Source organism: Pipistrellus hanaki (genome assembly GCF_964339955.1).
Source record: "Pipistrellus hanaki genome assembly, chromosome: 2".
NCBI classification, from domain to species: domain Eukaryota; kingdom Metazoa; phylum Chordata; class Mammalia; order Chiroptera; family Vespertilionidae; genus Pipistrellus; species Pipistrellus hanaki.
This window is the reverse complement of record NC_140504.1, coordinates 6,450,368-6,471,816: the sequence shown is the minus strand read 5'-3', so window position 1 is coordinate 6,471,816 and position 21,449 is coordinate 6,450,368. Positions and strand designations below refer to the sequence as shown.

The following is a 21,449-nucleotide window of genomic DNA, read 5'->3' as shown; positions in this document are numbered from 1 at the left end:
GTCAGAGCCGCCTGTCTCTTGGCAACGGCCCGATCTCCCGCTCTCCCTCCGCCTGGCGCGGAGCCACGCGTCGTTCCGGCGTCAAAGCGACGTCAATGGGGCTGAATCCATCCCGCGCCGGAGGGGCGGGGCGGCCGGGGGCGGGCCGGGGGCGGGGCGGGCCGGGCGGCCGGGGGCGGGGCCGGGGGCGGGGCCTGCGGCCGGGTGCGCGGCGCGGCCTCAGAGCTGACATGCGGCGCGGCCCGGCCGGAGGCACAGGCGGCAGCGGCGGCAGCGGCGGCGATCCGAGCAGCAGGCGCCTGAGCCACGCGAGCGGCCGAGCGGTCGGCGGGACCCGCGCGAGCGGCGTCCGAGCCTCGGGGCCCCGGGAGCGGCGGAGGTGAGGCGCCGGCCGGGCGGCGCCGTGGCGCGCGGGGCGGGCGGCCGGGCTCCGGGCTCTGTCTCCGGCGGCCCCGCGGGTGCGGGCCGGACGCCGCTGGTCCCGCGGCCGCCGTTCCCCCTTTGTTGTGGGGCGGCGGGCGCGGGTCCGCGGACCCCTCGGCGGGAGGGGCTCCGGGGTTGCGGCTGGAACGGCGGCGGGCGGCGGGGAACGCGGCCCGGGGCGCGAGGGGTTCGTTCGGTCCACGCGCCCCGCGGGGCTGAGGTGGCTCGGGGGCTGGAACGGCACTGGCCGCGGGGAGCGGGTCCTCGCCCGGCGGGACGGGGCGCTCCGGGGGCCGGGATGGAGCCGATCTCCGGCGGGTGGGAGCGGGTCCGCGCGCCCCTCGGGCTCCGGGCTCCGGGCTCCGGGGCGCCGGAGGAGCGGAGCGGAGCGCGGGCGGCGGGGCGGGCGCGGGGTCCGGCGGGCGCTGAGCTCCCTGCGCCCGCAGGTGCCCGGAGCCATGGTGATCATGTCGGAGTTCAGCGCGGCCCCAGCGGGCGGGAGCCAGGGTCCGCAGAAGCCCCTGCGGGTGGGCTTCTACGACATCGAGCGGACCCTGGGCAAGGGCAACTTCGCGGTGGTGAAGCTGGCGCGGCACCGCGTCACCAAGACCCAGGTGCGTGGGGCTCGGGACCGACCCGGGGCGGACCTTGCCTGGGGTGGGTACACCCTGCCTGGGGCTGACCCTGCCTGGGGTGCAGCCTCCCTGGGGTGGATGGACCCTCCCTGGGGTGGACCCTGCCTGGGGCGGACCCTGCCTCGCGGCAGCCAGCCGGGTGGGACCCCCTGCCTTGTAGGGTCCATCGTGTAAGGTCTAGACGCCGACAGTTTTTAGTTTGGTAAAGAAGGAACATGTTTGATATTATGATTGCATAATTGGTACGAATGTTAGGGGGCAGCAAAGAGGATAAGGATCTAATAACCAGGGGTGCAGTGCTCTCCGATCCAGAGCTAACTAACGCCCTTCCAAGTGAGCCCGCAAAGACTTAGTACAATTATTCAACTTCGGCTATTTTGTCATATTAAGGGTTACTTTGGTTATTCCCTCCCCCGCCTCCTCCCTCCACACCCCAACTTTTTGTGACCTCTTGGGGACAAAGTGTTTTAGAAGTTCACCTGCAAAAATGAAATGTTTAAACTTGGTTAAGTGAGAGATTGTGTGTTTTTTTAATTTAAAAAAATACCCTTTTTTCTTTTTTAAAAATCTATAGGTAGCAATAAAAATAATCGATAAAACACGCCTAGACTCAAGCAATTTGGAGAAAATATACCGTGAGGTTCAGATCATGAAGCTTCTGAATCATCCCCATATCATAAAGCTTTATCAGGTAAGGATCCCATTTGCCTTTCTCTGTGCCTTCCAGCAAGCGCGTTCATTTTTATGTCCAACAACCTAAGTCTGGAGACTGCCTCCCTCTCTCTGAGTGTATGTCGGGGTCAGGGGTTGGTGGTATAAGGTAAATAGGTTGATTTCTGTAAGTGCTGAAGATTTACTTGCAGTTTTCTTCTTGCTTTGGGGTCATAATTGAGATTTGCTTCGTGAGGATCTTATTTATTGTTGTGGTTTGTCCTAGCTTTAAGCGCATGGAGGTGCGATATTATTGCCTTTACTACAAGGCTAACACAACCGGATCTATGTATGGACACAAGTCAAGGATTTAGTGTAGAAGGACAAATTCCAGAGAAACTAGACACTCCTGCCTGTGCAGATAATTATTAAACTTTTACCAGTTTCCGTAAACTCACCTTTGCAAAGGCAATGCTGAGCTCCCGTCTTCCCCATGTGTACTCCCATCCAAGCGGAGAGAGCGAGAGCTTGCTAGTTAGTCCACGCTAAGAACAGGCTTGACTCTGTCCATTGGTTGGTTTGTTTTGTGACTTTATTTTTGTTCTCCTGTGGAGACGAATAAAGTATATCTCTGGAAAACAAGTGCTGGTCTAATTAGGACAGCAAAGCAGTCTCTTACTTAGCGGCCACTTCTGTGACGATGAAGTGGTCTCATGCTAGAGAATAAGTTCTTTGCAAATGCTCGCTATTTTGTCCAGTTGTGTTGGCTCTCAGTTCCTTTCCATGACTCCCACAAACCCCAGGAGACTGGGACGAAGACGGGATGGTGGGAGTGTGTGTGCGGCTGGCAGGGCTCGGAGTGCTGTGGGCAGGAGACGGGACTGGAATTGGAAGTTCCCCCTCGGAAGGCTCTCGGCTCGGTTAAAATGAAGGTGGACGTTGTCATCGGGGTTGTGTTTCAGATGACAGTTTACTCACCGTCGCTAAGTGCGGCACTCACATCACCTGTCACCTGCTCTCTGCTGTGTCACCTGCTCCCCGGCTGGTGTGTTGTTTCTGTTGTCGTTTGTAAGTTGCCGCCTGGGTGAGCCGTTTCCTCCTGGGTCACTGATGTCAGCGCCTGAGCAATGTGCCCAGCCTGTTTCCGCGAGTGGGCCGACCCCGCTCTGCTTCTGACCGGGTGGAGGGGTGAGCCAGAGTGTGGCTTCCTTGTCCTCCTGCCCCGATGGCCCCCAGTGAGCGACGCCTTGGCCACCCGATCCAAGAGAGGACTTTCCTGGCGTGGGCTTTCTTTCTGCTCTGTGGCTGCGACTGTGGGGACAGCCGTGACGGTTCTTACTCTGGCTTTGACATGGTGTCTGATTTTCATCCAGCTGGCGCAGGCCCAGAGCCTTGGGGAGACACTAAACTCTTCCTTGAGGGTTTTTTTGTGTGTTTTTTTTTAAACTTAAAACACATCCACTCTTCATCCTTTCTCCGTCTTTTTTTTTTTCCCCCCCGCCACTGAGAAAAGGAATGAACTTGTTACACACATCCAGGGCAAGGGCTATGAAAATTCTAGCTAAACCGCCTGGTGTTTGCTTTGCTTTTCGGATTTACAGCACAAAGCAGTGGTGTTTAAAGTATTTTTTTTTTTTTTTTTTTTAAAGAAATAGCTATGTTTTGAGCCCTGAAGAAATCTTTTTCTGTAATAATGTATTATCTCTCAATCTCCCTTTTAAAATGCCTGGATAGGAGTTCATTTTACTTTCAAGATAAATATTTGAATTTTATCTTGTTTCTTAATTATGTTTTAAATTCTTTTAAGACAATTTTTCAAAGTGAGAGAAAACTCGCTCAGGAAGGGGCCCTGTAAGGTGTGCCCGCCACTGGCTGTTGCTGCTGACACATGCTGAGCAGCTGTCTGTACACAGAGCGGACTGTGGTGGCGTACCTGGCAGACCGGCTCTTTGTGGCCTACTTAATCATGTAACCAGCGCATTGGGGAAGGGGTGTTTGCCATCTATTATTCAGCCGTGCTGGCTATTGGTGTGAATAACCTGCTGCCTGCTAGGCTTCTGGAAGAAAGCTCTAGCAGGACTCTCGAATCGCTTCTTTCACTTCTGTAGCCGCCAGAATCCTCTGGCGGGTGATACAAAGTGAGTTAAAACTACGGTGCAGGAGCATTCGAATACACTTAGACCTTTCCTGAGCCAAGATATATCCGGACAGGCAGGCCCGTGAGGAATTCACCTCTGACTTTGAAAAAACTCTCCTGAATAGGAATCCCTTGTTTGTTTCTTTATTGCAGAAGTTTTTTGTTTGTTTTCTTTCCAAAAATAATGAGTACACTCATCTGGGGAAGTGAATTCCCTGGGGTTCAGGTGGATTACTGATACCTTCAGTATGTTCTCTCTTCGTGTGGTTTAATGTTCAGGTCTTTATTTTTTAGGTAATGGAAACAAAGGATATGCTTTACATTGTCACCGAATTTGCAAAGAATGGAGAGATGTTTGGTAAGCCACTTACTTTTAATACCTGTTGAAAAACAAATAGTGCTCCCTTGTCAGGAATTGCTCCTCCAAGTTTGGGGGCCGCCCACCTTACCATTCCTCAGCATTCGCTGTGGGTTTGGGAGCTCTCATTTTGTTCTGTCGCTCCTCAGATTATTTGACTTCCAATGGGCACCTGAGCGAGGATGAAGCGCGGAAGAAGTTCTGGCAGATTCTGTCGGCCGTGGAGTACTGCCACAGCCACCACATCGTGCACCGGGACCTCAAGACCGAGAATCTGCTGCTGGACGGCAACATGGACATCAAGCTGGCAGGTGAGGAGGGCGCCCCCCTCGCCCCACACGCAGGAAGCGCTGCCTTGAGGGAGGGGGGCATGTGCAAGCCAGGGTCCTGGTGCTCTTTGCTCGTAAACTTTTGAAACTGAGGCCCCTACTGTTTCCACCACAACTTCATCTGTTTCTTTGTCTTTCAGACTTTGGATTTGGAAACTTCTACAAGTCAGGAGAGCCTCTGTCTACCTGGTGTGGGAGCCCCCCCTACGCGGCACCAGAGGTCTTTGAGGGGAAGGAGTACGAAGGCCCCCAGCTCGACATCTGGGTAGGAGCCCTGTGCGCTGCGTAAGGGCCGGCACTGGGAGGTGTGCCCGGTAAGGCGGCAGGCCTGACCGCGCTGTCTGGTTGTCTGCAGAGCCTTGGCGTGGTGCTGTATGTGCTCGTCTGCGGGTCGCTCCCTTTCGATGGGCCCAGCCTGCCAGCCCTGCGGCAGCGGGTGCTTGAGGGCCGGTTCCGGATCCCCTTCTTCATGTCTCGAGGTAGGTGTGCGCCGAGCCTTCTCCCGGGCAGGCGGGCAGGGGCTGATGGGAACCTGGAATGGGAGCTTAGGAGGAGGAGTAGGTGGAGGAATTTACTTCCTGAAATGCCTGCTTGACTGTCTTCTGGGTCTGAGTCAGGCCGGTGTTCCTGTAGGGTGTTTACCTGCAAAAGAAACCCAACCCATGGGGTGTGTTTTGAGTGCCCTACTTATGGGCGGACAGGTGCCTTCCTCTGAGGGTGCCTCCTGGAGCTGGCTGAAGGCTTGGTCTCTGGAGTCCCTGCCAAGTGCCCCCCGAGTCTCACCTGCTCACACCTGTGCTTTCCTCATCCGTTCAGTAAAGATGTCCACTGGCCTGTGTGGTCACAGCAGAATGGGGAGGCTAAGTGGTCTCTGTAGGCACATTAGGAGGACTGTGTCCCATTCAGAGACCCACCCCTCAGTGGGGGGCATTCTTTGGTGGCTTGTCTGAGCCACTGGCCCAGGTCAGTGCTCCTGGCACTGGTGGTCTTTAGAATGGTCCCTTGTCTGATTGCTTCCATGAAGGGAGCTCGTCCCCTGCAGGGCTGAGCTGGCATCCTGGTGGGCGGTGGGGACCGTGTGCACCGGCGGTCCGCACGGCTCAGTGCGCCTCCCTTGACCCCAGACTGTGAGACGCTGATCCGCCGCATGCTGGTGGTGGACCCTGCCAAGCGCATCAGCATCGCCCAGATCCGGCAGCACCGGTGGATGCAGGCCGACCCCACGCTGCCACACACTCGCCCCTCCAGCACGCTCAGCTACAACTCCAACCTGGGCGACTACGACGAGCAGGTGCTGGGCATCATGCAGACCCTCGGGGTGGACCGGCAGAGGACCGTGGAGGTGAGCGCTGCCGGCCCTGCCCCCGCCTTGCCTCTCTTGGGGTGGGGGGTGAGCAGCTTTATCGGGAAAAGCAGTCAGTTGCTAGTTGAGTTAAAATGGGAACACGGGCTAATTTAAGGGCCGGCTTGTCCACTCTTCTGAAGGATATTCTGGGCCACCCAAGAATAACCCTGGGAACAGCCTTGTCAGGGAGCCTCAGTGACCCGAGGAGAAGTCCTGAATGCCACCTGCACGCGGCCACCCTGCTGTTCCAGTCCTCTCTCTGGCCTGGCTCTAACCTGCTTCTCTGCCTCTCTGCCTCCCCCAGTCACTGCAGAACAGCAGCTACAATCACTTCGCAGCCATTTATTACCTCCTCCTGGAGCGGCTGAAGGAGTACCGCAGTACCCCGCCGGCAGCCCGGCCGGGCCCGGCCCGGCAGCAGAGGCCCAGGAGCTTGGATCACAGCAGTTTGGAGGTGAGGGGGGAACCTCCGAAAGCCCCACCCTGTGTCCCCTGAGTTAGAAATCCCTGGCTCAGCTGAGCCCCTGTCCCCCTGTTCATTTTGTCCCCCCATCCGTTAAGCCCTGGGTTGGGGCAGGGGTTCCCCTGTGAACTCCAGACCAGAGGATGCATGGAGAAGAGGGGGTGCTAGTCATTCTGATGGGGATCAGGCCCCGCCTATGGCCAGTTGCCCCTGGTGCTGGTCTCTTGGTGCCTCCCTCTGGTCACTTCTGTATGCGCAGCCTCGGAGGGAGGGTGCACGTGTCCTGAACCTGGCCAGCTGGTGGCTCACACCTGCTGGTGCCAGAGTGAGGCCAGCATGGTCTTTCTTGGGATGATCGTGGTTACCCCAGAGCCACTGACAGCTTCTATCCTTCTGTGCTGGCTCCCAGGTACCTCAGGAAGTCCTCCCCGGTGAAACGTTCCGGTCCTCGCTCCTGTGCCCACAGCCCCAGACCTTGGGGCAGTCTATCCTGCAGGCCGAAATGGACTGTGACCTGCACAGCTCGCTCCAGGTGTGTGAGTGCGAAGGGCGGCGTCGGGCGGGGGCTTGTCTCGTTCCCGGCGGCGGTGATGACCCCATGCCAGGTCACCCAGAGCCCAGGGTCACTGGTTTATTTCCTTCCCGCACAGCCCTTGCTTTTCCCCGTGGACACCAACTGCAACGGCGTGTTCCGGCACCGCTCGGTCTCCCCCAGCAGCCTGCTGGACACGACCATCAGTGAGGAGGTCAGGCAGGGCCAGGGCCTGAAGGAGGAGCCGGAGGCACAGAGACCCCTGCCCGGCAGCACGGTCCGGAGGCACACGCTGGCCGAAGTCTCCAACTTCTCCCCAAGTATCCCTCCATGTGAGTGTCCACGTGGCAGAGCACAGCCTGGTGGGTGGGTTTACAGTTGGGACTACAAGGAGCTCATGCAAAGCACACCTTTTGTGCTGGGTGGCTTCTTCTGATTGGAGTTCTCAGATTTAACCCCCGAGGCCACAAGGGTCCCTCGTAGACACTCCAGGAGGTCATTCCGTGGTGGGGACAGTGGGCGTTAGCTGCCCCCAGGTGCCAGGAGGACAGGTCCTCATTCCTGGCCCTTCTGTGTCCTCGGTCAGCTCCACATATCACCTGCAGCCAGGACTCCGCACTGGCTGGCCGTCAGAGCTCCCTGGCCTCTGGCTGTCACAGTCTCCCACTCCCCCCAAGGTTGAGGATCGATGTGGGGAGGACAGTACAGCTGTCTGTCTCTGTCGGTGGGCCTCAAGGGTTACCCAGGGGCCTGAGATTCACTGCTGTGGGCATGGGGAATGTGACGTGGGTGCTGGGGGGTTGCATTGGCCATGGGGAGCCTGTGCCTCCTCACCAAGAGCACCCTGCTCCTTCTGCAGGCATAGTCATCTCCTCGTCGGCGAGCCCTTCAGAAGGCACCAGCTCCGACAGCTGTCTGACCTTCTCCGCGGGGGAGAGCCCGGCGGGGCTGAGTGGATGCCTGGCTGCTCAGGGGCTGGTGGGCACCTGCTCCCCACTCAAACTGGCCTCACCACTGCTGGGGGCCCAGTCTGCCACCCCGGTGCTGCAGGCGCAGGGGGCCCTGGGCGGAGCTGCCCTGCTCCCCGTCAGCTTCCAGGAAGGCCGGAGGGCTTCGGACACCTCACTCACTCAAGGTGACTTCCCCTTTCACTTTCTTTCCACCTTCCCCTCCAGATGCCGGGTGGCCCCGGCAGATGTCCCTTTGTCCTGGAAGGCAGAGGTTCCCCCCTTCCCTAGCCGGGCCTGGGTGGAGCAGCAGTGCTCCCTGGGCAAATCGAAGGTGCCACTGGGCTCTGGACAGCCTGGTGTCCCGGGACAAAGTCACCTGGCCTCTAGTGGCTGGTCTTAGAACACATGTGTCAAACACAAGGCCCGCGGGCCAAATCCAGCCCGCCAGGCCTTGCGATGTGGCCCGCACCGCGCTGTCATCACTGCACTCCGCTGTCAGTTTATGACATTGTCAGTTTATGACTGTTCAGTAAACCATGATTTAGGCTGGATTTAGGCTGGATTTTAGATTTTGGCCCCTTCTCTGATTGAGTTCGACACCCCTATCTTAGAAGCTCAAGACACACTTGGGTGCCAAGCAGCAGCTCCTGCCCTAGAGAGGGGTGGAGTCAGGGAGGGACCCTCCACACCTGGCTGCCTGGGCTCCCTCCATGTCACCCAGGGCTTGGGGGCCCTGAGCTCCCTCCCTAGTTCCGTGGCACATTCGTGCCCTTCCACAGAAGATCTCAGTCTGCCCAGGTGCATGCCTTCTCAGTACTGGCACTGCTGCCCCAAACCAGACCTTAAAAAGAAGATGGCTTCCTAACCCTGCATGGGGGACAGGGAGCGGGTGGGGGGGATCGTGGAAAGTATTTAGATGACCAGAGAGCACCCTCAGCCCTGTAGGAAAGCATACCAGTCCTTTTCCCTATCATTTCCATGTTGCCCGTTCCTCCTCCCTCCACCCCTCCATCATGGAACCCAGCCTTGGTTCCCTGGAGGGTCATAGACCATCTTCCTCTGCCTCTCCCCAGGCCTGAAAGCCTTTCGGCAGCAGCTGCGGAAGAACGCGAGGACCAAAGGGTTTTTGGGCCTGAACAAGATCAAGGGGCTGGCTCGCCAGGTGTGCCAGCCTTCTTCCAGCCGGGCCGCTCGGGGAGGCCTGAGCGCCTTCCAGCTGCCCGCTCAGAGCCCGGGCCTGCATGGCAGCGGGGCCAGCAGCCGGGAGGGCAGGAGCCTGCTGGAGGAGGTGCTGCACCAGCAAAGGTATGCCTGCTCCGCACAAGTTGCCCCTGACTCATGTCCATTGGGATTTCTTGAGCCCCCTTGTTTCTTAGCTCCCCCTTCTCCGTGTAATCAGATGCGTGTACCTTCCCTCCCCCACGTGTGGAGAGATCCGTGGGCCTTGTTCCCGCAAATGGTGGCAGAGGTGGGGAGCAGTCAGGTTTTGTCACTTTGAAGCCTGTAAGAGGGGGGTGGAGGGGGGCATGAATAAGAATGTCACCTCTGGTTGGCATCTCTGAGCTGCTGTAAAAGCACGGCAGAGTGGAAATGTCAGGAATTGCTCAGGGGATTAGTCACGCACAGCATTTCGTGTTCTGGGCTGCTCCAGCCAGCACTTCCACGGGCGTGGAAACCCGGTGGTGCCTGAGCCTGGCCGGGTGGAATTTGTCAGGAGGAGCAGCGCTCAGAGCTGGCAGTGACCTGTTCCCCTCCCTGTTCTCCTGTCCCTCCAGGTTGCTGCAGTTACAGCACCACCCAGCAGCCCCACCGAGTTGCCAGCAGGCTCCCCAGCTGCCTCCAGTCCCGCTGGTCCTGGCCCCCTGTGACAGTGCCCTCCTTGTGTCGGGACTCCAGAAGGAGCTGGGGCTGGGGCCTGGCCTGCTGCTGCCACCGCACCTCCTCCAGGCCGGGGTCTCCCCGGTATCCTCGGCGGCCCACCTCTTGGACACCCACCTGCACATCAGCACTGCCACGGCACCCCTCCCTGCCGCCGCACCCCTGCAGCCACACTTCGCCATGCTGCCCCCGGGCTTCGACCCCATGGGGCTGCCGCAGGGGGACTGTGAGATGGAGGACCTGACCTCAGGCCAGCTGGGCACGTTTGTCCTGGTGCAGTGAGGGCCACCACGCCACCCTCCTCCCGCATGGGCTGCCGACTCCTCGAAGCAATAACCTCAGAGTATGTGAAGGCGATTCCGGACTCAAAGCCAATAACTTCCGAGAAGCAAAACAAGCAATACGTTTGGTGTTTTGGCTTTTTTTATTTTTGTTTTATTTTCTCCTTGCACTGAACAGCTGCTGCTGTGAGTAGGGACTGGAAAGTTTCTGAAGAAAAATAATAATTGAGGGTGTGTTGTGGGGGTGGGTGGACAGGAGGGAGAAAGAGGGAAGCGACAAAACAGGACAGGGCTGGCCCCGCTCACAGGCCAGCGCCACTGTGGGTCAGGTGGCAGCAGGAGGGGACCATCAGCTCCCTCGTCCACGGGCGCGTCGGGTCATGGAGGGCATTGCCTTGGACAAAGCTACCGCGTGAGCCATACGCCGTGGGAGCAAGTGTGTGCGCATCCACCACGTGTGTGCACGTGCGGGGTTGAGCAGCATCTGTTTCTAATGGACAGTCCTCCACTTCCTGAAACATTTATGCTTCGGATGAAAGCTGTGAACTTTGTGCTTTATACATGTTTTTAAAAAGCTCTAATGGCCAGCCCAGGAGAAGATAATCTGCAAATTCTTGGAATTCTCTCCCCTGAGGTCATAACACAGAGGATCACGTTTTCCTGGTTTGGACGGGGGTTTTACGAACTGCCTGCCTGGTGGTCGGTTCCAGGAGTCCTCGGAGGAGCCACGAGAAGGAACCTCAAAGGGGCGGGGAGGCTCTGTCTCGGCGTGTGGCACAGGGCTGGTGCCTGCGAGGGACGTTACCTCCTGCCGCACATCTTATTTCCGCTGCTAACTACGTTTTTACGCATTTCATTATCAGGGTCCAAAAAGAACAACCGACTGGGGGGTGTGCAATATAGCGAAGCTGGGACTGGGGCCGAGCGGTGACTGCCTGCACTCACGGCCCACCTTTCCCAGGCCCGGACCTGTTAGGCTTTTGTTCAAGAACATGAACTGAGAGGTCAGGTCATTGTTGTTCAAGCTTTGTTCCTTTTTAAGCAGATACTGTATATGTGTATAAATAGACAGACACTACTTATTTTTTATATTTTTTACTACACCTTTGTGTTCCTGGTTTCAGTTCCCCTCTGGCAATGTTACAAAGTGCTACCCAGATCCGTGTGGAGGAGGGAAGCAGGTTGCCCTTACCTGGCAGGTAGACCAGGTGGTGGCTCAGGTGGCGCGGGCTCCCTCTGCCACGTGCTCCCTCCGCCTGGTCAGCACTGGTCCTTCCCCCCAGGTGCCTTCAGCTCCCTTGGCTCTCACCCTCAGTATTAACAGGCAATGACGGCAGGGGAAGGTCGGCATTTATAAAGCCAAAGATCACCGAAGTTTCTGGGGTGGGGGAGGTGGTAGCCCAGAGAGGACACGGCCCCTGCTGGCCCTGGGTCTGCCCAGCTTGCTGCTACTGTCCTGCCACCACTGCTGCTGCTCTGTGGCTGCTTCAGTGATGGGCAAAGGCCTGGCCATGGAGAACTCCCCATGGCCTCCGCTGGCTTGTAAGGGAGGTTGGGGACTGAGGGCCTGGGGTCGTGGGCCTTGGCCTCCTCACAGACAGCAGCACGTGGAGTCCAGCACAGAACCAGTTTCCCTTTTGAAGATCAGTTCTGTTCTAACCCAGAGATCAAAGGCCTCAGAACAATGACAAGCACTTTACTGTCACCGTGGTTTTCTTTCTCGTTGCTGTCAGTCCAGGTGTGTGTCTTGTTTCAGTGTGTGTGACGTGTGTTTTATAGGTTTCTTCCCAGTGCTGTTCCCGAATGAATGCAGTAGCCTGTTCAAAGGCACTATGTGATCTGATTAAGATGTATATGGTTTGGGGTGTGTTTTTTTTCTTTTTTCTTTTTTTTTTTTTTTACTATAACTGAATTATTTTGTTTCTTATGTTAACATGACAAATGTATGCCAAATGATTAGTGGATGTATGTTTTTTAATTTAATATTTAAATAAAATATTGGGGGGGAAACCTTGACTTTTTCCCGTGGCTCTCTGTGGGCTTACCTTCCGGCCGCTTCCCTGAGGCCAAGTTCTCCAGGCTCATTGACGGCTCAGATCGTAAAGAAGAGGGCCCGGTGCCAACTCCTGCACTCAGCCTGGCCGCAGAGAACTGGCAGCACCTAGCTGCAGACACCACTCCCGTCGCCTGGCAGTGGTGTGGTCAGGGTACAGAGAGGAGCGGCCTGAGGTTGGCATTGAGGGTGTGTGCCAGGCCTCGCAGGTTCTCAGGCCTCTTCTCAGGGGGCAGGCTCTTAATCTGCTGAACCTCTGAACACCTACATCTGTTCGCAGCTGCTGCTTCCAAGGCACCATTCTCTCTACCTTTTCCTAATGGTCTCTGAAGCTACTTGTAAGTCAGGGATTTGGAAGCCTGACAGCCAGACTTCCTGGTCTGTTCAAGCTGGCTTTGCCACCTTCTAGCACCTGGAAAATATTTTCTGGTTAAAAGTTTGCAAATTTTTCTCACCCATAAGGATGGTCATTATAAAAAACAAAACAAAACACCTACATAAGCATTGGTGAGAGAATAATTGGAACTTCTGTGTCTGCTGGTTGGAGACAATCTGGCTGTCCCGTAGCAAGTGAACAGAATCACCTTATGGCCCAGCAATCCCACTGCTGGGCACAGACACACGGGGTCTGAGAGCAGGGGTGCGAATAGGTCCTACACACCTTTGTTCATGGCCGCATTGGTCACAACACCCCAGTGTCCATCCGAGGATGACTAGATTAGCAAGTGTGGTCCATGCACACAATGGGTGGTATTCAGCCTTAAAAAGGAGATTCTGACATACCGCATGGAGAGACCTTGAGACATCGTGCTCAGGACACAAGTCAGGCACAAAAGGACAAATGCTGTGAGGCTCCGCTTGCCTGAGGCCCTAGAGCAGTCACTCCTAGAGAAGAAAGGAGAGTGGCAGAGTTTCTTTTTGGGAGGATGGAAAGTTCTGGAGATGGATGGTGGTCATAGTTGCACAGCAGTGTGCGTGTACCTCATGCCACGGACCTGTGCACTTAAAAACGGTTGAGATGGCCAATTTTGTATCATGTGTGTTTTACTACAATGAAAAGGTCCTTTTGGGGCAGAGGCTCAGGGATGCACAGCAGCTTCCTCCTGAGAGCCGGGCTCCGGGGTGAGGGCTGAGTGAGCGAGAGCATGGAGAGGCACCTGTAGGAGGCAGATGCACAGGGAATCTGTGAGAACTCGGAACATGTTCCCAAGCCTGTATGTGTGGCATGACAGGCCTGAGTGTTGCCTAAATGCAGCCAATGGGTCTGAGAGGCCAGTGGGATCTCACAGTTTTGGGGAGCAGGCCCAACCAATGAGGAGGGTTGTCAGTCAGGGCTACTTGATTGACAACGGTTACAACGTCATATATCTGAGCCGTGGCCCGCAGTACCTTGAGTAAGGTGACCAGACGTCCCGCTTTTGGCAGGACAGTCCCGATTTTTAACAATTTGTCCCGCATCACCTTAACCTTGAGGGACTGTGGGGTGGGCTTCTAACAGGAAGTCCAAGCAGACCATGCACACCCAGGAACGCTCACTGACCCCCGGCAGACGCCAGTGCTGGGCCTCGCTCCTGTGTGGCCCACACCACCCTCGGCCTCTTGGTGACCTCACCTCTTGGTGACCACGGCCTGGGGAGCGGGGCCCAGGCTCTGCTTGCTGGGAAGAATAAAGGGAAATCTACTTACCGGTTGTGATGCAGCGTCTTGTAAACGAGGAAGAATTTGATGTGTAACTTGACTCCGGAAGTAGATGGCCCGCTCCTGTGGGGCCCATCGGATCCCATCCCCCACCCTGCACCGAGCTCCGTTGGGCGCATAGCTGGGGGCTGAGGGACTCCATGTTCACCTGCTCGGTTCTTCTGGGGCTCACAGTGTGTCACGATGGGTGTTATCATCATCATTACTAATAAATACCACTGCTTAGAATTAATTCTCAGGTGGAAATTTATACCCTGCTCAGGGAGCCTTGCAGGGACCTTGTGGGACAAGGGCATGCCATCCCAGGCTTATTAGTCCTCTCCCTCGGATGAAGGACTGGGATTCAGTGTGGCCATGGGACTCGGCGGGCCGGCCGTGTGTTAAGCGATCCCGGCTCTGGGCCCCACCACCTGCGTCTCGCTCTGCCAACATCTCTGCTGTGGACAGCCACACCTGCCGGGCATTTCACAAGCTGTTGACGCTGTGGATGTGTCTGTTCCTGTCGGGGCATGGCAAGGCTGAGCATGCGCTGGCACCTCCCTCTGCACATGAGCACATGTGGCGGGAGCTTTTCTTCCTCTTGATGCCTCTGTTGAGGGCGGGGGAGTGGCCTGGGTTACTGACCGCTGCAGACCAAGTGGCTGCCTGAGTCCTGGCTGGTGCAGGTGGAGCCGAGCCCAGTGGGCCCGACACACAGGGGAGCACGTGTTGGCACTTTCGCTTTGGGGTCATGGGTCGTGTGTGCTGGTGTGCACCCTGCCTTCAGGAGGAAGGCCTTCTGGACGTCCAGAGATGTGGTAGCTCTAGACTGAGACCCGCTTCTGGGGACGGGGGCGGGGGGGGGGGGGGGCGGGATGGGCGGGGAGATGGGCCGGAGGGGAGTTCCAGGCGGAGATGAGGCTCAGTTCACCCAGAGGCAGGAACCGAATCTGAGTGAAGAGGAACTGGCTTGTTTGGGGTGGAAGCAAAAGAGTTGGCCTATCGGGTTTCCTTCCAGAATGATACCGGGCGTGTCTGTGGTCTGGGCAGGGTGCACACGCTGTCCCGTGGCATCAGCCTTCCATCTTGGCGGAGGGTCTCAGAGAGCGGACCCAGGGTGGAGCGTTCTTGAGGGGCCCCCTGAGGTTTCCAAGGTTGGGCTGGGGGCCATTGTCCAGCTGAGAGGAGATGACAGGAAGCCGAGGGGCCTGAGATCAGGGCTCAGGGTTGTGTAGCTGGGAGGGCAGTGGAGGGGGAGGGGGAGGGAAGGAGGGAGAGAGGGAGGGAGGGAAGGAAAGGAGGGGGAAGTGAGCCTGTTCAATCCCCTCCTCAGGGGAAGTTCCGGGGTCTCAGGGTGACTCACTCCTCTCCCACGATCACTGTTTCACTCCTCTGAAGGTGATCTCTGTGAGAAACAGAAAGGACTTTGGCGTTCAGGCAGCCCGGCTGGCCAGTGTGCTCTGTTCCCCTTTGCACTGAGAGCTGCGTGGGCCGAACCCCAGGCCAAGCGGCTGCCCGGCGGGCTGGCTTTGGGGTTCTGTTGTGCTTGTTAAATCCGAGGAGAAGCATGTTTCTTCTTCACAGACTACGTCTGTTTCCAGCAAGCGAGGGGCTAAGTGAGGGCCCGGGTTCCCAGGGCCCACTGGACTGAGGACAGAAGGCTGTGAGGGACAGGGGATGTGAGCCCCCCAGAAACCAGACCCCAGAACAAACCAGCCTGCGGAGGGGTCGTTGGCATACAGCAAAGTGCACTGTATGTCCCAAGGGAATAGTTCAGTGAGGTTGGACAACCTGCAGGCCTCCGTGACCACCACCACAGCCAGCACTCAGGATGTCTTGTCACCCCAAAAGCTGGGCCTCTGCGAAGGACCCTTCCCGCTCTCCTGGCACCAGGCAGCTGCTGGCCTGCTCTCTGTCACTGTGGTTTAGTTTGCATTTTCTAGAATTTTCTACGAACGGTCACGATGTGTGTCTGGCATCTTTCATCGGCGTCATGGGGCGGAGACTCGCCCAGGTGTTGCACGTATCGCTGGCTGAGTCGTTCTGACTGCTGAGTCACGTTCCACAGGGTGGACAGGCTTGGCCACCGCCTGCCGATGGCTGTTGTGGTTGTTGCCAGTTCGGGGCTTTTGCAAATGAGCTGCTGTGACCCTTTGTGTGTGAGTCTTTGTGTGGCCCTGTTTCATTTCCTGTGGTAACAGGTGGAACATGGCTGCATCGTGAGGAATGACAGCCACTGACTTCGAACAAAGCTGCCACACCGTCACCAGGGTGGCTGCAGCGGGCCAGACCCTCCCACGGTGTCTGAGTCCCTCATCCTCATCCTCCCAGCACCGGCGGTCCGGTCTCCGCCATCTTAGCAGCTCTGTAGCGCTGTCTTCCCAGGAGCTCACCTTCTCCTGGCAGCCAGTGAGGCTGAACATCTTTTTATGTTGCATTGGCCATCTGTTTTCCAGGTTTATTTAAGTCTTTGGCAATTTTTATTGGGTTTTTAAAATTCTTAATAGTGAGTTGTAGGAGTTCTTTATATACTATTCTTTGTCATATATGTGTGTACATACATAATATATGTATACACACATGTATGTATACATATATGACACGTATACACACACCTTCCTATATAATAAAAGGCTAATATGCAAATTGTCCCCTCGACCAAGAGTTTGACCAGGGAGTTCAACTGGAGTTCGACCAGGGGCCAGGCTGACCAACCGCCCTCAGCCCCTCCCCTTGGATAGCCGTGCCCCCAATCAGCTTCCCCACCCCAATTGGGGGCAGGGCCAGTCGGAGCCCACCTGTGGGCCTCTAGAAACTATATAAATAGATATATACACATATACCTATATGTATATGTATACACACACACATACACACACACACACAGAATATTTCTCCCATTGGTGGTTTGCCTTTCTTTAAAAAAATATATATATTTTTTTTATCGATTTCAGATAGAAGGGGAGAGAGAGAAACATCAATGATGAAAGGGAATCATTGATCAGCTGCCTCCTGCACACCCCTTACTGGGAATCGAGCCTGAAATCTGAGCATGTGCCCTTGAACGGAATCGAACCTGGAACCCTTCAGTTCACAGGCCAATGCTCTAGCCACTGAGCCAAACCAGCCAGGGCATTGCCTTTCTTTTGAAGAGTGGAGTTGAAGGTTATCATTTTAATGAAGCCCACTTTGCTATAATCTTGCATGGTTAGTGCTTTCTGTGTCCTATCTAAAAAACCTCTGTCTACCCCAATGTTGAGAAGGTCGACGTTCTCAGAGGTCTGGGGTAGTGACTGACTGTGTCTTAGTTACTCCTTGGGTCTCCATGGAGAGGGAGGTGTGTCCCCTCCCCATTGGTCAGACCCTGGACACACAGACACACCTCGCTGTGGCCTTCAGTGAAGCCACCCGCTTTTATCAGGTTTTGTAGAGCAGTGATCCTATAAGATTTATTTTTAAGACACCAATAACCACAAAAGTTTGAAAACCAAGAATTAAACCCAACAGCCTGAGTTGACGGATGCGGAGATGAAGAGTGAGGACAGTAAGTTCGCTTTTCCGTAAGCTCCATGCCTGGCCCTAGGACTTCGCTTGAGCGGCCAGGATGGAGGCAGCAGCTCCCTGGCCACGCTCCCTGCCAGGCCTGGCTGTAACCTCTCCCGCGGATCCCAGCAGCACGTGCCCAGGCTGTCTGAGGACCAGTGACAGCAGGCACGGGCGGAATGAGTCCCTGGGGACTCATTGGGAACAGGAGCTGCTGTTTTTATTAGGAAGGTTGTCCCTGTCATTGGCAACCCGGATGCCAAAGTGTGTTTCACCCCCTGCCCGATGGGGAAGGCAGGGCCAGAGGTCTGGGGCTGGTGCTCCAGCCTGGGTCAGGGGGCCTGGCTCCCAGCCCTGGCCCCTGGACACACCTGCTGACCCTCTTCTCCCACTGAGCAGCCAGAAGACCCCAAAGAGCAAGTGGGGAGAGAAGGGGGTTCTGGGGTGGGGCATAAGGAGAGCCTTCTCCATTTGTGGGCCACTCCAGCCTCTGAACTGCAAAGCCTCCGCAGGCACACCAGGGCCCGCCAGGCTCTCAAGTCAGCTCAGACCAGGCTCCCCCACAACGCCCCCCACTACCTCCTTACCCTCCCCCTCTCACCCTCACCCTCTCTACCCCCCCACCCCCGCCCAGGCATATAGCCGGCTGATAGGCTCTGCTGCCCAGCGGGACGCTGTTGGTGGAAGCTGATAGATGGATGGCAGGTACAGGGCCCACCTGGCAGGGCCTGGAGTCCTGCTGCCGGCACCCGGGAGTCTGTCCATTCCTCCCCCGCCCCCGCCCCCGCCCCCGCCTCCCCTGTGCTCCTTGCTGCGGGCAGGCTGTGCTGTGGCATCCGGGCCAGTGCATTTAAGACGTTTAATGGGCGAGTTCCCTCTCGGTGTGGGGTATAATTAATTTCCTGAAATAGGCACGCCAGCCCAATAGTCTCTGCTGTCTGCGTCAGGCGGTGATTATCGCCTCTCATGGGCACGGTGTGCCATCGGCCGCTGGGAATTCAGGGCACACACAGCTGCCAGCCCTGCTGGGGTGGTGCAGGGAGAGGTCAAGGGCAGGCCAGAGGTCAGGGGCACTGGCCACCCTGCCTGGAAGCCTCAGGGACTGAGAGGCGCATAGAGCTCCCAGTTGCAGGGCTGGTGCCAAGAGTGACAGGGCAGGTCGCAAGGCTGGTGGCTGGAGGGAGAGGGGAGCAGAAAAGCCTGGCTTTTGTGAATAGACTGCAAAGTGGGTCCTGAGGGTTGGGGGGAGATGTGTGTATCCCAGCATGCACCCCAGGAGTGGTGGCAGGAGAAAGACCCTCAGGACCCAGTGATATTAGGATTGGTCTCAGGCTTAGGCTGGACACAGCTAGTAGCAAGTAGCCCAAGCAGGATTCGGCGAAGAGGTGGCAGGCAAAGCTGATGTTTGAGGCCCAAGGTGTTTATTTAGATGTAAGCAAGTTAAGCTAAAATCACCAGGATGAGCTATAAACCCAACAGGACTGGTGACCTCGTAAGAAGAGGGACATTAGGACACGCATGGAGGGCAGCAGGTTGTGTGAAAACAGGCAGAGATTGGGGTGGTGCGGCCACAAGCCAAGGGGTGCCTGGAGCCACCGGGAGCTGCAAGAACTGGAAGAGGCAGGAAGGACCCACCCCTGGAGCCTCCCGAGGTAGGACAGCCCTGCTGGCACTTTGACCTGGGGCTTTGGGCCTGCAGAGCTGGGAGACAATGTGTTTCTATTGCATAAGCCCCGCTCCCCCGCTCCCTGAAGCCCGTGGTATGTGATACAGGAGCCACAGGACAGGCCAGCCTCGCCTCTGAAGGAGCACGGACCCCCGGCCTCGGTCACAGGTGTCCTGGTGGGGATGCGTGGTGCAGCCCGGCCCGGAGCCCCCTCCCACTCCCGCCGTGGCTGCTCCACGATGGGCCTTGTCCCCTGCCCTTTCCCGGCTCCAAGGCCAGAGGCCTGGCTCTCTACCTGGACTCATGTTTCTGCTGTGAAGCGGACACTTCTGCTGTGAGCAGAGCCATCTTTAGAGGGACAGGGGCCTCAGTGGGGTGTGTGTGGGGGGAACACAGGAAACAGGACACCCCCCTGCTGACTTCCCTTCCTCCTTGCAAAGCCCGAAGCCAGGCCTCTTTAACCCTGACTCTCCGAGGGAAGTGAGATTCCGCCCACATGGCACATACACGACTTCCTGTGGGACGGGGGTCAAGATGTGCCCGGGCTGTGAGTCTGAAGGCTGGGCCCAGGCTGGGGACCCAGGGCACCCCACCCTGCCAGGCCAAAGGGCTCTTTCCATCCCAGTGGTGCTGCTGGGGGGGAGGGGGGGCAGAATCAGCCCCCTGAGAGCTAAGCTTCATCAGGGAAACAGCTGGAGGGGCTCCCCCCGGGCTGGCAGGGACCTCAGCCCCCTGCTGGGCGGGCAGCCTTGCACCCAGGCTCAGGGCTTAGGGCTGAGGGAGCAGCCAGCTGGCCAGGGGAGGGCTGCCTGCAGGGTGGGGGTAGCTGAGCCTGGGCCTGACCCCTGGAGGGTTTAGTGGAGCGCTGGGTAGAGATGGAGAGCCTGGCAGGGGTCTGCTGGCCCCAACAGAAGGGGCCTAGCCTGGAGGTTGAGGATGTGGCCTCTGTCAGGGCCAGTACTCTCCCCAGTGGCTACAGCAGGGCTGGGTGTGGGGCTGAGGCAAGAGGCTCACTCTAGGATGCCAGCCAGGCCCTCGCCCTCCTCCTTGTGGCTGGGAGTCCAGGCTGCTGAGTGGCGCTTGTCTTGGTCTGCTGGGACGCAGGGCCGGCCGGTGGGGCTGCAGGGAATGTATTGGGGCGAACTGAGAGGAGCTGCACCCCAGCCTTGCTCCGGGGTGTGGGCCTGCGGCAACCAGGGCCCAGGTGGGGCTGCAAGGAGCAGGCTGTGGCCCTGAGTCCGCCCCCTGGGGCAGGGGGGCCTCTCCCTGGTTCTTAGGAAGGACCCTGAGTCCCTGAAGCTCGGCTCCCTGGGCCTGTCCGCTGCTGCCCTGTGAGGGCCTGTCCCTCCGGGTGAGGGCAGGTGGCTTTGTTACTCGGGAGAAGGGAAATGAAAGCAGCAGAGGGAAGTGGTTTGGCCCAAACAGGCAGAGCGAGTGCAGGGCAAAAAGTCACCAGGGCACAGCGTGCGGAAGGACGGCGAAGCAGCGGGGGCTGGGCCGGAGCCTGCCCTGGCGAGGAGCCCTGAGCCCGCCCCACTCAGCCAGATCCCTGGGCACACGTGGTGCCTGGCAGAGCCTTTTGGGGGTCTCAGGGCAGCACCCCTAATCAGGCCTCCTTGTAGGATGGGGCTCCCACTCCAGAGCAGCCAGCGAAGGCCTGGAAGCAGGTGACGGTGCCCGGGGGCAGGGTATGGGCACCCCAGTGCTATTCCCACGAAAGCTGCTCCTTGGCGGTTCACACGGGTGGGACGGGCGTGGATGTGAACGATGGGCCGAGACCGGGGACAGGAGCATGCTGAGTGGCTCTGCCGTCTGCTCGGAGGCAGCCAGAGGCACAGTCACAGTAACCCCCCGAGCTCAGAGCGGCTGGAGACGCCTCCCTGGAGGGGGCAGGGCACATGGCCTCCTGCCACAGGTCGGGGACAGCAGGAGATTCCCCAGGAAAGGACTGTGGGGAGCCAGCAGGAACTGAGGCCCGAGGGAGGAGGAGGGGCCTCAGAGCCACCAGCAGCTGGGAGCAACAGGGACGTGCCTTGTGGGTGACAGACCCAGCGCTGAGGCTAGTCCGCAGGGCAGCAGCCCAGCGAGCAGGGCACAGAATCCCATGTGGGTGGAACAAGCACCAACTGTCACACATGGTCACACACCCAGTGCCCAGACGAGGCAGGGGAGCCCTGGGCTCAGCCTGCAGAAAGCAGAAGAGAGGGCCCTGGCACCCCGATTCCGCCTGCTTTGCCCAAGTGCGATGCCCATTTCCAAGCATCTTTTCTGGGAAGGCCAGGAGGAGAGAGCGGTGGCCGGGAGGCTGGACGGGGTCTAACCCGGAGCGGGCTGCTCCGTGGCGTGTCTGCACACATCTGCACATGTGTGTGTGCACAGACTGGGACGCATGGAGGCACAGAAGCCCCATTATCCCATGTGCTCTGACTCAGCCAGCACCGCCACGAAGAGCAAATATTTGTCCCCTAGCTGCGGAGGAGGAAGCGGAGGTCTGAGAGGGTCATGACTCACACGGCGTCCAGCTCACC

The 21,449-nt window shown here is 57.8% G+C and overlaps 1 protein-coding gene across 1 annotated transcript; it reads left to right on the top strand.

Annotated features, from left to right (window-relative positions):
- Window positions 1-232: 232 nt before the first annotated feature.
- On the top strand, window positions 233-11,998 carry SIK1 (salt inducible kinase 1). The gene is made up of 14 exons (XM_084873516.1): window positions 233-379; window positions 870-1,037; window positions 1,633-1,749; window positions 4,141-4,204; window positions 4,354-4,515; window positions 4,674-4,798; window positions 4,889-5,012; window positions 5,658-5,875; window positions 6,183-6,332; window positions 6,751-6,873; window positions 6,992-7,205; window positions 7,733-8,008; window positions 8,897-9,128; window positions 9,599-11,998. Exons 2-14 carry the CDS (start codon window positions 882-884, stop codon window positions 9,981-9,983), a joined length of 2,346 nt encoding a protein of 781 aa, XP_084729642.1. The 5' UTR covers window positions 233-379; window positions 870-881; the 3' UTR covers window positions 9,984-11,998.
- Window positions 11,999-21,449: the final 9,451 nt, after the last annotated feature.